Consider the following 16,269-nt stretch of genomic DNA (forward strand, 5'->3'; position numbering starts at 1 on the left):
CACATTGTTATGTCTCAATAAAATTGTTTTGAATAGTATGACAACAGATATGTAGGAATGCTTTGGCAAGAAACAGGGCAACACTACAAAGAGATAGAAAAAATAACCAAAATGCGATCGAAAACTATGTAGCAAGAAGAAGAGAAGTGAAAAGCATTTGCAGAAAAAAGAAAAGAGAACAACTAGAAAAGCAATTGAAAGACATAGAAGAAACCTACATAAACAAAGAGGTAAATAATTTAAGTTATAGTAATAATAAGTTAAGAAATCCAGCGAAACTAAAAAGAATAATCCACAGTATTGCTTCTAGGAGGAACAACAAAAAAATTAAAGAGATGGGCGCAATATTTCGAAGATCTATTAAATACAGACCAACAAGAGGAACTTGAGGGAAATCAGAATTGGCAAGAAGATGAAGAAGGGACGTACGAGGAACCAACTTTGAATGAAGTCGAAGAAATAATAAGAGACCTAAAAAATAACAAAAGTGCAGGAGAAAGTGGTATCCCAGCTAAGATTTTTAAGGAAGGTGGTGAAAGATTGAAGGAAAGAATATTTCAGTTGACATTAATAATTTGGCAAATGGAAGAAATACCGAAACAATGGAATGGCGCTCTTACTTGCCCTATCTATAAAAAAAGGAGACAATAAGGAGTGCGAAAACTATCTATTAGAAGTGGTCTATAAAATACTTACAAAAATTATTAGAAAAAGATTAAAAAATATGATAACAAAGTGATTGGAGATTACCAGAGAGGTTTTAGACCAGGAAGAATAACTCCTGATCAAATAAGTATGTTACAATTAATACAAAATAATAGCTACGAACAAAACAATATAAATAGGGTAACAATGGAAGGAAACTTTTCAAGACAGTTCACAGTGAATAGAGGTTTAAAACAAGGGGATCTGCTATCAACGAATTTATTCAACCTAGTATTAGAACAAATCGTAAGAAGATCAAATATGAGCACAAACAGGAATATTTTCAATAGCAGGGAACAGTGCACAGCGTACGCGGATGATGTGGTGATACTAGCGAGAACAAAAAAACATTTAGAAAAAGTTTTCTAGAAATTTGAAGAAGGAGCGAAAAGAGACGGATTAATAATAAACCAAACAAAAACGCAAGATCGACGGTGTTACGACAGAAAGGCATAAGCGCCAGTGACAGTTTTTTTCAGGAGAGACAAAAAACGTTTAATATCGCTTAATATTTCTTTTTTTACATTTTTTGGCATTTTATTATTATCGAACTAAGGCATTTTGACTTACCATATGTTAGTTATAAAACAATTATTATGAACATGAGATATTTAACATTTTGGTGCTTACGCCTTTAATGTTAGGTTCTGTGGTGTTTAAGCCTTTTTGAAAGGCGGTTACCATATTTGGAAAAAATTATTTTGATCAAAAAATGTCGCTTGGGAACTTGTACGCCTTTTAATTTTACGGAATTATAACAAAAATGGAGAATAAATCTTTTCATTTTAAAGCATAACAATTAAGTAAAAATAATACAAATTAAACAATACACAATAATATATTTATGAGTTTCTTAGAGTTATATTGGTGTAAAAAAATACAAAAATAAAGTTAATATAATTATCACGTTATATTAAGTAAAAAACAACAAAAATTATTAAAACGTACCATTTTTTCTACATTGATAACTAAGTAAGTTGTATTATAAAACTAATAGAAATAAAATATAAATCAAAATTTGATAACAGAAAATAACATTTATCAATAACAAAACAAACTAATAGAAACGAAGGACCGATATAACAGAAAATTGAACCAGTTGATGAGCTAGAACTAATGCTGTCAATTTCAGTCTTATTTTTAAAAAATACTGCCAAGGATGATGAATCTGATTCGGAGTTTAAAAAATCATTTTGTTGTATAAAATCATTACAACCTATCTTATCATCAACTAATGAACTAAATACTATTGCGGCATTATTACTACTATCATCAGTATCATCACTATCTGAGTAAGGTACAAGCTTTTTATAACAGGTTAATATATCAGTCTCTTCTTCGGCAGTTTCATCAATATTCGAAAATAAACGGCTGTCAATATTCAAATTTGGACTTAGAGGAAAACTGAAATCCACAATGGCATCATCATCTAGAACAGAAGAAGTACATCATGCTTTAGCGCTTCATTGAGGACCTCATTTTTAGTGGAAAATGAACCATGGTTTTTATTATTTCCGCTGGATTTCCTGCACATTGCTTTCCTGATCTTCCCAAATGGATTGCAATGCAAGATTCATTATTTTGTGCCCCCGAGAAACCATTCTAAAAACCATTAAAAAAAAGAAGTAAGCGCCATTCAAATGTTAGTTTTTTAAAATAATATTACTACCAAAATATAACTTTAAATTAAAAAAAAAAAGAAAAATATACAACAAAGTCAATATATATTTTATTTAGGTTCAAACCTTATTTAAGTCGGTTAAGTAGTAACTTTTCTATGGCAAATCTAAGTCATAGTGTATTTTAAATGGCCAAATGGCGGTTAGATAAACGAAAAAATTTTTTCTGAAAAGGCCTAACCAACAGTCGGTAAAATTGTACACTCTTATGGTATATTATGATTTCTCAAGATAAATAATCTAATTAAACGCTTAACAAAACATTAAATATTAATAATATTTCAAATTATTGTTTACCTTATTGATATAACCACGTTTTCAGACCCAAGACGTAAGCACCACCTTCCACTACGGATCTTGTCGCTTACTGATTTCGGTATCTCATCTTTTAAGAAACTAGTTTGGCGGTTAGAAAATTCAAAGCTTGTTTTAGTCGAGTTGGAATTTTTTACAGCTGCGTCATTTTAATAGTCGATAGGACGTAAAATGTATTTTATTTTGATACCAAAACATAAATTTATAAATTTTGGCGCTTATGCCTTTTTGTCGTGACGCCATCGATATATGGAAATGAGAGGAGACATAACAAATAATAACAAATATATCAAAATGAAAGGAGCAGAGACGGTGGTTTCGAAAAAGTGTCAGAATTTGAATACTGAATAAAGACCCGCTGAGCTCTCTAGTTTAAAACAAGCCCACATCCAAAACGGTTACCGCGAAAATAAAAAGACAACATTCTAAATAAACAACACGAAGCTTATGAAATTCCTTGTTCAGACTGCCCCCGATCCTATATAGGCCAAACAAATTGTAAAATCTAAAATAGGATTTATGAACATTCCATTTCTGTTCGCAATTCCGACTCAACTTCAGCTCTAAGTCAACACCATCTTCATACAGGTCCCAAAGTTGATTTTGAAAACTCCAGAACCATAGCCCCCATCCGCTTCTATAAACCAAGAATTATCCGAGAAGCCATAGAAATTGAAAAAAGGCTAAATTGTCTCAATAAAAGAAATGACGGCAAACGGTTACCTTCGACTTGGAGACCTCTCATAAAGAAAATACCGTCCGCTCCACCAGTCAATCAAAATCCTACTATCCGAAATGTTCGCGCCAACCCCCGCGCCAATCCCCACGCCAACCTCCACCCAAGCCACGGCACCATCGACTGTAGAAATGACCCGTCCTCCATTCCCAGCACCAGTAATGCATCGATTAGTGATCAGTAGACTTCGGCAAATATGCATATTGCATATTTTGCATATTGTGCATATTTTATGCAAATATTTCATATTTTGGCATATTTGTATAAAAGTTTGCATAAAGTGCATAAAAGTTCAGATTTTTATACTGTATTTGAAAATTTTTAAACATACCAATTTATTTCAATTCTTGTATAAAATTTTTGTAGTCATTTTAATCAAGAAATGATCTAAGTACGTAATCTCTACAGGTACAAAACATTTACAATTTCAAAGAAGATCAATTTAAGTAGCCCTCAACATTCTTAGAAAGTCTCGGTCACTGAGGCATTCAGTTATTGGATAATCGCTAAGGGTTCGCTCATTTGCATTTTATGATCTAATCCCCAAATCTATCTACAATTTATTGTATCTTAACAGCAGGTAAACGGCTAATAGTTTTGTTCCTAATTTAGGGATTTTCCAAAATCTCCCAGTTTATTGAATTAGGTACCTAAACATTTCTAATTTGATGCTCAGATTTGTAAATCATTTTTGTTTTGATATTCAAAGCGTAAACACTCGTTGTGCGTAACAAAAAGGAAGATTGTGATTTTATAATGCCTAAAACAACCAGTGCTTCAACTTGGATTAAACCTTATAAAGAGCTGTCTACGGATATGGGAAAAATCTACTGTTCAGTCTGTGGCAAAATTGTAAGTATCTAATATTTTCTATTAAATATCTAATATTTCATACATACAGGGTGTTTCCAAATGACACTTACAACGTTTGACTGTAGATACTTCTCGAAAAATTGAACAAAACGATATAGTTAATGAGGGGTCAAACTTATTTACTTTTCGAGATACAGGGTGTTAAAATTAAAAAAAATTAAATTCTTTTAGTTAACAACAATAACTTTAAAACCAATAAACGTATTTACTTGAAATTTAGTACTCGTAGGTTGTTTTTAAATGAAAAATAGCTTCCTTTAGTGAGAAAAAATTGTCCATGGTACAATACAATGGTGTGTATTTAGAAAAATTTTTCACCTTTACTTTTTTTTATGCAGTCAGCTATTCTAAAACACAATTATTTTTATTGTAATTGAATTAACAAAAAAAAAAACTTTTGTTGAATTTTAAAATAAGTTATATGATGTACTAATGGTTAGTAACAAAAACTAATTTGTGGATTAATACTGCATTTAAAACACTTAGCGAGTGTTTTTTTTTTCCAAACCAGTTATTTGATTAACCAAAAACACCTTGTATATTTTTATATTTTAAAGGTTGGGTTAAAATAAAGGTTTTTATTTTTATTTATAGATAGCATGTGAGAAGAAATTTCAGATAGACCAACATGTGAGAACTGCTTCACACATTGCAAAAAAAGGAAAAATAGGAGGAAAACATCAAACTTCAATGGCTAAATGTTTCCAATCTACTTCAAAAAAATTAGATGAGCAAGAAACTTTTAATGAAGACTTGTGTCGCGCATTAGTGTCTGCAAACATACCGCTTTCAAAATTAGCAAATGTAAATTTTAGTTCGTTTCTAAAAAAATATTGCAAACTTAATGTTCCAAGTGATCGGTCTCTAAGAAGAAATAATGTGAACGGGCTATACTCGTCGGTGTTAATTAATATTAAGGAAGAAATTGCAGATAATTATTTTTACATATCTGTAGACGAAACCACTGATTCCTCAGGAAAGTATATTGCTCATTTATTGATTGGTGTTCTTAAAGAAGATACCTTACCAAAATCTCATCTTATTTCATGCCAGCAACTTGAGAAAACAAATGCTTTAACAATTTCGCGTTTTATACAAGAAACATTAGCAACTTTTTTTCTTCCGACAACTATTCCTTCTAATAAATTACTGCTTATTTTATCGGATGCTGCTCCTTATATGGTGAAAGCAGGACAAAATTTAAAAATATTTTTCCCAGATTTAATACATGTTACTTGTGTAGCGCACGGATTAAACAGAGTTGCAGAGGAAATACGAAAAAAGTTTCCTCTTGTAAATACCATGATATCCAGTGTCAAAAAAGTATTTCTTAAATCTCCTATAAGAATTCAACTTTATAAAGAAATGCTCTAGAAATGCTCTTCCAAAGAAACATTCCTCTTCCACCACAACCTATTTTAACGCGATGGGGAACATGGTTAGAAGCAGCTAATTTTTATGCAGATCATTTTGTTAAAATAAAGAACATAATTGATACGTTAACAGATGAAAGTTCCCAATCTCTTTAGGATTCTAAACAAACTTTTCAGAGTAACTTGCTTCAACAAGAACTTTCATTTATAAAATCAAATTTTAGTTTTGTTCAAAAAACAATTACTCAGTTAGAATCACCAAAACTGTCATTGTTCGAAAGTACAGCATTAATAAAAGAATTTGCGTCATGTTGTCGGAAAGTTAGAGGTAATATTGGAAAAGATATTTTAAAAAAATTTGAAGCTACTATGGAAAAAAATAAAGGTTACCATATTCTTTCTGAAGTAGTCAGTGTTCTAGCTGGAAATATTTCGGAAACAATTAATTTAGAACCAAATGTTTTGGTTGGTTTGAAAAATGCTCCCGTTACATCAGTTGATGTTGAACGAAGTTTTTCCATATATAAATATATGGACTCAGACAGAAGCCACAAGTTTTTGTTAGAAAATTTTGAACACCACTTGGTCATTTATTGTTACCATAATTCTAAATAAGTTTATTCATAGTTAAAAATGATGTAGTTACTTAAAATAAATGTAAATCTTAATGAATAGTAGGAAATATTTAGTTATGTACACTTTTTTTTTAAATAAAATTGTTACTATTTTACGATTTTTTTATTTATTTGTATGCATATTTTGTAAAATATTTGCATATTTTCGGGTAAACACGTGCATATTTATGCGCATATTTTCTACATTTTTATTTGCATATTTGCCGAAGTCTAGTGATCAGTGTAGTAGTGTCTGAGGGACTGGAGAGACTGAGACCTCGGAAGACTCGAAGAAGACATCGAAGAGGATGTCGAAAGCTCGGCGCAATTCGCGGTTCAACCTGGAAGACTGCTGAGTCTAATATTAATTCCTGTAATAGTATTAATCTTAGCTCTAGGTTTAATTGTAGTAACCGCGGAAATCTTTTGGAACTTTATAGAGTATAAAAATGTACCATACCTTATTAATTTGTTTACTATTAATCCTAGGATCTCTGGAATACAGTCTAAGTTCCCAATTTTCTGACGCTCCTGGATCTAGTTGATCTACTAGAGCCTTCAAATGTGAGTATTGAGAATTTGGGAATTGGTAGGCTAAAGTTAAATGGAGGGATTTGACGTGTGGTTCTAAACTTATTGCTGTAAATGAGACGTTTTTATATATAGTAAGTTAAAAAAAAGAAGACAAATGCTACAAATGCGTACAAATATAAAGAGGAACGAGATTTTTAACGTTTTTCGAAAAATTTCATCTGCAGAATCAGATTGTTTAAACATTTTTTGGGTAAAAATACATTCTTTAGTAAATATATTTTTCGATGTTTTAACTTCCAAATCTTAAGCAAACACGAATATACAAGGCGAGTTTTTAGTGCGAGATCGGTCGATAATTACATTATGGTATAGAATATCTTGAGTACTTAGGACATGTGATGAGAGGGCAAAAATACGCATTATTACAACTTATTATGCAAGGCAAAATCCGAGGAAAGTGAAATGTGGGAAGACGAAGAATATCCTGGCTTAAGAACTTAACGGAATGGTTTGAATGCAGTAGTGCAGAACTTTTTAGAGCGGCTGTCAACAGAGTCCGCATAGCCATGATGATTTCCAACCTTCGATAGAAGATGGAACTTAAAGAAGAAGACGAATAGAATATCCAAAAAACTTGTAGAAAAAATGTAGGCAATGATATTCTCCATACTTGTAAAACATGTGGAATTATACAGGGTGATTAATAACTACGTGCTATAGCAAACATACATTTTTTTTAATGGGACATCCTAGTGGAACACCCTGGGATCACCTAGTTCGTTCCACCTCATCTCTTCGATTCAAGCAGTTTTAATAAACATATATCTTGATTTTTATAACCTGGAATGGTGTTCCTCCATTACCAATAGTAACCAAGTCCCTTACTGACAGTGGCTTCTTGTATTTGTCATTTTTCTTCTAGTCCTCTAGGACTATGGATGAATCTTTCCATTGAACCTTTCCTTTCATAGATCTGATATTTGAGGTAATTTTTATATTAAGTATACCAGAGTATAGAGAGAAAAATCAGTGCATTCCAAAACATTCTAGACTGACCTCAATTCATCCTTCTTCTTTAGGTGCCGTCTTCTTAGCGAAGGTTGGCGATGACCTCTGCAAAAGTCTTCCCTATTTTGGGCTTTGCTTATTAAACTTTGAAAGTCTAATCCTGTCCAATCTTTGATGTTGCGCAGCCAGGTCATTTGTCATCTACCCGGGCCGCGTCTGCCTTTTATTTTCCCTTCTATAATAAGCTGAAGGAAGTTATAGCTGTCGTGTCTAAATATGTGTCCAAGATAAGACGTTTTACGCTTCTTGACAATTTCTGTGAGTTCACGTTCTCTATTCATACGCCTTAAAACTTCTTCATTTCTAGCGCGGTCGGTCCATGGAATTTTCAGCATATGACGAAATACCCACATCTCAAAGCTCTCTAAACGCCGTGACTGTTAACGTCCAAGCTTCCACGCCGTGTAATAGTACACTATATACATAACACTTTATCATGCGGTATCGTAGAGACAAATCAAGATTACGGGTAGTGAGTAACTGTCGCATCTTTAAGAAGGTGTTTCTTGCCTGTTCTATTCTACATTTAACCTCTTGTTCTTGGTCTAAGGTTTCATGTATCCAACAGCCTAGATACTTAAACTTTTTCACTTGTTCAACTAGATTGTTGTTGACTAGTATGTTTATAACTGGTGTGTGTTTTTTTTTAAATTACCATTGTTTTGGTTTTTTTACATTCACCTTAAGGCCGTATAGTTCTCCTTCTCGCACTACTTTGGTTAACAGAATTTGGAGTTCTTCACTGCCAGCAATCAGAACTGTATCATCGGCATACCTGATATTGTTCACGATTTTTCCATTGACTTTTATTCCTTCTTGTGCTTCATCTAGAGCATGTGCAAAGATGTCCTCTGAGTACAAGTTGAATAATAATGGTGATAGTATACAACCTTGTCTAACTCCTCTTTTAATGTTTATGGTTTCAGTATGACCCAATTCAGTTCTGACAGAGGCGTTTTGGTTCCAGTAGAGTTCACGTTTTGTATTCATGTCGTTTGGATCCAGATTCTTTTTTTGCAAGCATTTCAATTCATCCACAATCCCTTAAACAATTGTAAAATAAGGAAGACTGTCCTGAAGTCCATCAGAGTTTCCCTAAACATACTAGTAGAGTTTAGAAACGTTAAAGACTGCTCTGAAATTCTTCAGGAAATTCTTCAGAAGCCTCAAAAATAGTCCAGAACAGTGCTGAAACATTTCAGGCTGCTGGTAAATACTCCAGAGATCCAAGAAATATACCACAGCGGTATGAAATATTTCTGGTTGCATTGAAGACGTCCAAAACTCCTTGAGATGTTGTAGGAAAATAATTAGTATTCTACAATTTAATGATTATTGCTACACTCCATTTGGAAATGCATGACAGTACAGTCTGTATGACAGAAAAATACTACAGATTCATGCAATTGTAATGTTCATTGTATTTTTTTTACAGTCACATTTATTTACTTAACCCTACAAATTTATTATGTCGACTGACTCTAAAATCTAAATTGTCCTTTATATATCATCATCATCATCATCCAGCCTTCATTTATCACTTCCACTGCTTGACATGGGCCTCCCTTAAACCCCTCCATTCTTTACGATTTTGTGCTCTTTGTTGTCAATTTTTGGTGATACACGTGATGTCGTCAGCCCCCCGTGTAAGTGGTCTTCCTCTACTACGTTTGTCTGCTCTTGGCCTCCAATTTGTAATTTTGCTCGTACATCGTGAGTCATGAGCTCGCTACATGGCCTGCACAGTTCCATTTCAGTTTCGCAATGCCTTCCACAACATCAGCAATACTCGTCCTTCTTCGCAGATCTTCGTTTCTTATTCGGTCCCGCAAAGTCACTCCCGGCATAGACCGTTCCATTCGTCTCTGTGCCACTCTCAATTTCGAAGCCGTATTCTTAGTTAGAGTCATAGTTTACACCCCATAGGTCATGACCGGTAATACGCATTTCTTTTGAGGCTAATTGGTATGTTGGCTCTAAGTGTGTCTCGCAGTTTTCCAAAGGCTGCCCACGCTTAAGTAATTCATCTTTGGATTTCGCATGTTTGGTTACTCCTACTGATTCTTATTTTATTACCCACATACGTATATTTCTACACTAGTTCTACCACTTTGTCTTGAATAGTTAAATGGTTATTGGGGACCATATATTTGTCATAAACTTAGTTTTGGTCATTCTCAGGCCTCTTTACATATATTTCTGTTTATCTTATGAAACCGCTTCTGAAATCCAATCGAAATTTCAAATCCATTAGTTGCGTAGCCAGGTTTTCCTAACATTGCCCATTCCTTAGGAGATGGTTCCTCCTATAGCCTTGTCGAAACTGGATGCTGGTATCGGAAACAAGACTTTCATTTACAATTCCCAATTATATAAAAGTGGCAAGGGACAGCTTTTTATGGGTTGCAACAGACTAGTATCTGGACTTCCGTGTCCTTAAATAATTTCTCCACCATATTTCGGTCAACATTCCAATCCAATGGGCGGCATTATAGCTTTGGCTTGGATAAAATTTGCACGTTGGATCCAAAATCAAATGAATTAATGTTTCCTATACATCTTGGTAAGTTGGTTGGTCATGGGCAGTGTCTTTTGTTACCAGATGGAAAAAGTAACGTGATGCATCTTGGAGTTTCAAAGTTTTTCCGAATCTGAGATAGCACTCCTCCAATCCCCACATTACTTGTGCCTGCATCTAAGATAAACTCTCCTTCTGGCAGTGGATACCCCAATATTGGTGCTGCGGTTAAATGCTTCTTCAAGATTCCAAAGAAAAATTGGCCGTTTCCATCCAAACAATAATCTCTTGCTTCCTCCGTAAGTCACGTTAATGCCTTAGCAATATCTGCAAACTTCTTAATGAACCTCCGATGGCCCAGTATATAGCCCAAGAAAACTTCTCACATAATGTTTGTCAGTCGGTTTTGGTCACCCCTTAATGTACTAGACTTTTCCTTTATCCACGGCCATTCCTTCTTTGTTGACTATTTGACACAGATAATTAACTTTACTTTGGAACAGTTTTATCTTCATATTTAACATTAATTGAGCAGCTTTAAGTCGATTAAAAACATCTTTCAAATTATTCAGATTGTCTTCTAGAGTCTTCCCCAAGACGATGTCGTCTAAATATACATCAGGCACGTTTTTCAAGATAACCCTCTTAACACATTTTCCATAAGCCATTTCATCAGTGTTATAGCTAGGCTATGGTAACACAGTACAGTTCAAAACAGAAAAAAAAATTAATATCAACACCTTCTGTTCTTAGTTTTGTACCTACAAGAATATGATGAACTAATATGATCACCCCGACAAACCTCGAATACAATAAAATGAAATCAATAAATTGATTCTACCGTTCTCTTTGGACTACATAGCATCATCATCATCACTACATTTATCATCATATCAAAGAAATTATAATTGGCTCGAGTTTTCAGAATTTTTCTTCCTGTTATGAGTTACGTATAGTTTTTTGCCAATTGTCGGATGGAATTTTGGTATTTATTAATTTGAGTAAATGAAAAATTTTATGTCGATTGGAAATTTTAATCCTTTCTAAAAAGCTCAAGAGTTTCTTGATGATAATCTTTTATAACTGAACAGATTTACCAACATTAATAGTTTATTAAAATTACTACAGTGACCATCATCTCGTAATTGGTACCATTAAAATCAAGATGGCAAAAAACAAAACCACGCGAAACACCAAGAGACCAACATACAATCTAGATAAACTAAAAACGGTCCCAGGAAGACATATGTTTAGAGAGGAACTTCAACTCAAAACAAGAGAACGTGAAATAAATAGCTGGGAAGATTTCGCAGATGTTTTGACAGAAATAGCTGACGACAAACTGGGTAAAAAAGAGAAAGATAGAAAGGAATAGATATCAGATGAAACATGGAATCTTATCGAGGAAAGAAAACAACGAAAAAAAGATATCCTGCAAGCAAGAACTGTAGAAAGAAGAGCACACCGACAAAAGGAATATCAAACAATAAATAAATCAAAAGCAAGAAGAGACAAAAGAAGGTGGGCTGAAGAACTTGCAAAACAAGCAGAAACAGCTGCACAACACAACAGAACTAGGGAGCTTTATCAAATTACTAGACGACTAACACAAAAAGGGTCCAACTGTTCGAACATTGTAAGATCCAAAACAGGCGAATTACTTACTACAACAGATGATTAAGTAGAGAGATGGAAAGAGCATTTTCAGGAGATGCTAGGTATTCCCAGAGATAACGCAGACGAAATTGTCGAAAACCCGCAGAATATAGACTTGCATATTTCTTGCGAGGCCCCTTCCAAAACGGAGATAATAGCAGCTATCAAATCTCTGAGAAACAACAAGTCACCGGGAATCGATAACATTGCTGCTGAAATACTTAAAGCTGATCCGCATCTAACTGCTGAACTTTTGCTCCCCGTAATCCGAGAGGTGTAGGAAACAAACCACATTCCAGCGGACTGGAAAAAAGGTAACATTATCAAGCTTCCAAAAAAAGGCAACCTCACACTGTGCAAAAATTGGAGAGGAATAACCTTGCTTACTGTCATAAATAAAATTTTCGCGACCATCATACTGAAAAGAATAACAAACAAGGTTGAGTTTCGAGCTAATGAAGCAGGCTTTAGACCAGAATCCTCCTGCATAGACCACATTAATACTGTGAGGGTAATAATGGAACAATCGGTTGAATGGAACACACCCCTATACATGGTTTTTGTTGATTTTGAACGTGCCTTTGATAGCTTGTCTCACGCTGCTGTATGGAAAATTTTAGAGCTAAGAAACATCCCGCAAAAAATAATTTCTATTATAAAGTCACTATATACTGATGCGAAATGTCAATAACGTGACACACAATGGGATCAACAGTGACGAATTCAACGTACTTACTGGAGTTAGACAGGGATGCGTGCTTTCTCCGTTTCTTTTTAACATAGCTATAGACTATGTTCTCTCCAAACTAGACTCTGACACAAGAGGGATACAATGGACGTTAACCACACGCCTAAGCGATCTAGAATACGCGGACGATATCTGTCTATTAGGTCAAAGGTTCCAAGATCTGGCTTAACAATTGGAAACACTTTCCACTAAAGCCAATAAAATAGGTTTGAAAATCAATATTAGTAAAACCAAGTCCATGAGAATAAATGCAAGGAACAACACGCTATTTACTATCGACAATATGCAGATTTAAAATGTGGAAAACTTTACGTATCTTGGAAGTGTCATAACAGAAAACGGAGGTACAGAAGACGATATTCGTATGAGGATACGAAAAGCCCAACAAGCTTTCAGCACTCTCAACCCTGTTTGGAGATCTGGCGAGTATACTACAAGGACAAAGATCCGAATATTCCGATCAAATGTCATGTCTGTTCTACTCGACGGATGTGAAACCTGGAAAGTGACAAACACCCTCACAGACAAACTGCAGGTCTTTGTTAACAAATGTCTACGAAGAATTGTTCGTATATTCTGGCCTAACACCATCAGAAACGACGACCTGCTACACCTGACCGAACAAAAGAGGGTACAAATGTGGATCGGTCACACATTCCGAAAAAATAGTTGCAGTATCGCAAAGACTGCCCTAGAGTGGAATCCCCAAGGGAAAAGAAAAAGAGGTCGCCCAGTACAAACTTGGAGAAGATCCATCATGGACGAGATAAGAGGCCAAGGAAAGTCTTGGAATGAGGTGAAGGCCTTAGCGCAAAATAGAACCCGATGGCGCGTTTTCACTGAAGCTCTATGCTCCACTTAGGAGTTCAAGAACCTTATATATATATATATATATATATATATATATATATATATATATATATATATATATATATATAAAAAAATGTGCACTCGTAAGTGAATGGGATGTTATCGGTCTGGAGATAAAAAAGACAAGAGTTGTGCTACTTTATCTATTTATTGAAGACGTTTCGCCTATTGTTCAATAAGCATCATCAGTTCATCTAAAAGAGTGTTATTAGCGATACATCTAATATGAAAAAACAATTAAGTAAATGATCTTACCTTTAAAAGATCTGTAGCATTACAATGTTGTTATTGCAAAGAAACATCAAAAAATTAATATAATAAATATAACAGCAAAAAATATAGAAACACAGAACGCTGGAAGATTCCCAATTTAACTAATTTTTTTTAAATTTAATATTGTAGTAATTTTATATATATATATATATATATATATATATATATATATATATATATATATATATATAAAATTACTACAATACATAAGGCAAGAAAATTTCAAATATTTTTTGATATGACGTTAATATAACGTTGGGGATTAGTATCTGTGTCCTAAAAACTGTTCTATCAATCATTTTCAAACGGACTATATACTTGTTATATCGGTATTGCAAATGATATATAATTTTTGTAAACTGTATCAGCACTATTTCGCCAGGGATAAGATTTGTATTGAAGGATGATGAGAACAATTTAGCAAGTAAGTTGAACATTATTCAAAAAAAATTATATTAGCAATACAATATGACGCTAAGATACGTTCAGTCATCATTTTTTTTTTTTTTTTGGAAACGGTTGCAGCAATACAGAATTTCTTGGCATCTTCTTCTACTTCGCGTGCCATAACAGAATTATCCAACGTTGGTGACCACCATTGCGAAGGCTTCTCGATTTTTAACCAAGAAACTTGTTTCTTCCTACACCTCTACGGCCCTCTATTTTGCCTTTAAGGATCAGTTGTAATATTTTATATCGACTTTCCCTAACTATATGCCCCAGATAAGACATTATCAGTCTTTAGCAGTACTCTATTTTTGTTGACGCTCCATAGTACTTCTTGGCATAAAACTTAAAAATAAATTAGCAATTAATTAATAGCGGTTCACAAGAGATCCAGAGAGTCGACAGATTCACTTACCTCGGAACTACCCTCAACGTACAATGGGACTACGCTCAAGAGATTAGATCCAGAATTGAAATGGCACGGTCTACATTTATTAAGTTGAGATCCTTGCTGTGCTGCAGTGATCTCAGTTTGGGAACCAAGATGCGGATAGTGAGGTGCTACGTTCTTCCAGTGTTACTATATGGAGTTGAAGGCTGGACACTGACGCAAGCCACTGAAAAACGAATCGAAGGCTTCGAGATGTGGATATACAGAAGGATACTAAAAATATCTTATGTGGACCATGTCACCAACGTTGAGGTCCTACAGCGCATGACAAAAGAAAAAGAAGTGCTTAATTTAATTAAACAACGTAAGCTTGAGTACCTCGGCCACGTGATACGGAACGAAGAAAAATATCGAATTCTTCAAATTTGGCAGAAGAGGACCGGGACGCCGTCGTATGTCGTGGTTGAAAAATCTCCGGCAGTGGCTTGGGATGACCTCAGCGGAGCTGTTTCAACATCCGGACCGGATAAGGCACTGAAGAAGAAGAAGGTCCACTTTTCAGGTTTTAACGTTTTTGGCCAAAATCTAGATTTTTACATAGATGAGTTTTGCGCAAGGGGGATGATGGGAAAGTTTTTGGGGATTAGTCAATGTACCAATCAACAGCAATTAATTAGCAATAATTAATAAAATATGCCGCCAAGATGAGCCCTATACCTCTTTTCCTTGCCGAGATACAGCTATGGTTATAGTAGCTTTACCATAAAGTTAGCATAGCCATTATTTCTCGGAAACGGCTACAGCAATAATTTTTTTCCTTCCGTTATAAATTAGCAATAAATTATAGTGTTGGTCTGAATTCGGCCTTATCAAATGGATATTTTAACTTTACGGATATATATTTTTCTCATTCCTCTTTATATTATTATAGAAAACATGAAATAAAAACGTAAAAATGTATAGATATAAAAATAATAAACAAAAAATAGAACTGCTAATAAACTAAATAAACAAAAATAAGTTTTAACTATTTGCAGTAACAAAAACAGTAAAAAGATAACAAATATACAGAATGCCCTACAACAGACTAGTGATACAACAGTTTAATTATATTATTATGTATGCTATTTCCGCAGCAGTTCATTTAAACGCTTTAGAATCTTTATTGTCTATGAATAATAAACACGTAGCGATATTGAAAATCATAATCATTCGTTGAGCTAGATGACCACTCAAATCAGATCCTGAGAGAGATATTGGTACGATAGTACCATAGACTGAAGCACAGAAGACTCAAACACCAAATATTAGAAAACATAGAATAAAGTCTAGATAAACATAGCTCTATCACACGTATTTACTAATGCTGAGTTTATACGTTTTAGACAACACTCAAAAAAATGTACAGAAACACAAAAAACGGCTTTGACCACCAAACAAAATTAATAAAACATAAAAGGCGCAAGCCA

The 16,269-nt window shown here is 34.1% G+C and overlaps 1 protein-coding gene across 2 annotated transcripts in view; it reads right to left on the reverse strand.

Annotated features, from left to right (window-relative positions):
• Positions 1 to 16,269, reverse strand: part of Epp (Ecdysteroid phosphate phosphatase) — a 51,390-nt gene that overhangs the window by 21,445 nt on the left and 13,676 nt on the right. For both annotated transcript variants that reach the window (XM_072534235.1, XM_072534234.1), the window contains one exon: positions 6,756 to 6,934. In XM_072534235.1, the coding sequence (XP_072390336.1) occupies positions 6,756 to 6,934 (179 nt within the window). The remainder of the gene's footprint in view (positions 1 to 6,755; positions 6,935 to 16,269) is intronic.

Source organism: Diabrotica undecimpunctata, chromosome 6 (genome assembly GCF_040954645.1).
Source record: "Diabrotica undecimpunctata isolate CICGRU chromosome 6, icDiaUnde3, whole genome shotgun sequence".
NCBI lineage: Eukaryota > Metazoa > Arthropoda > Insecta > Coleoptera > Chrysomelidae > Diabrotica > Diabrotica undecimpunctata.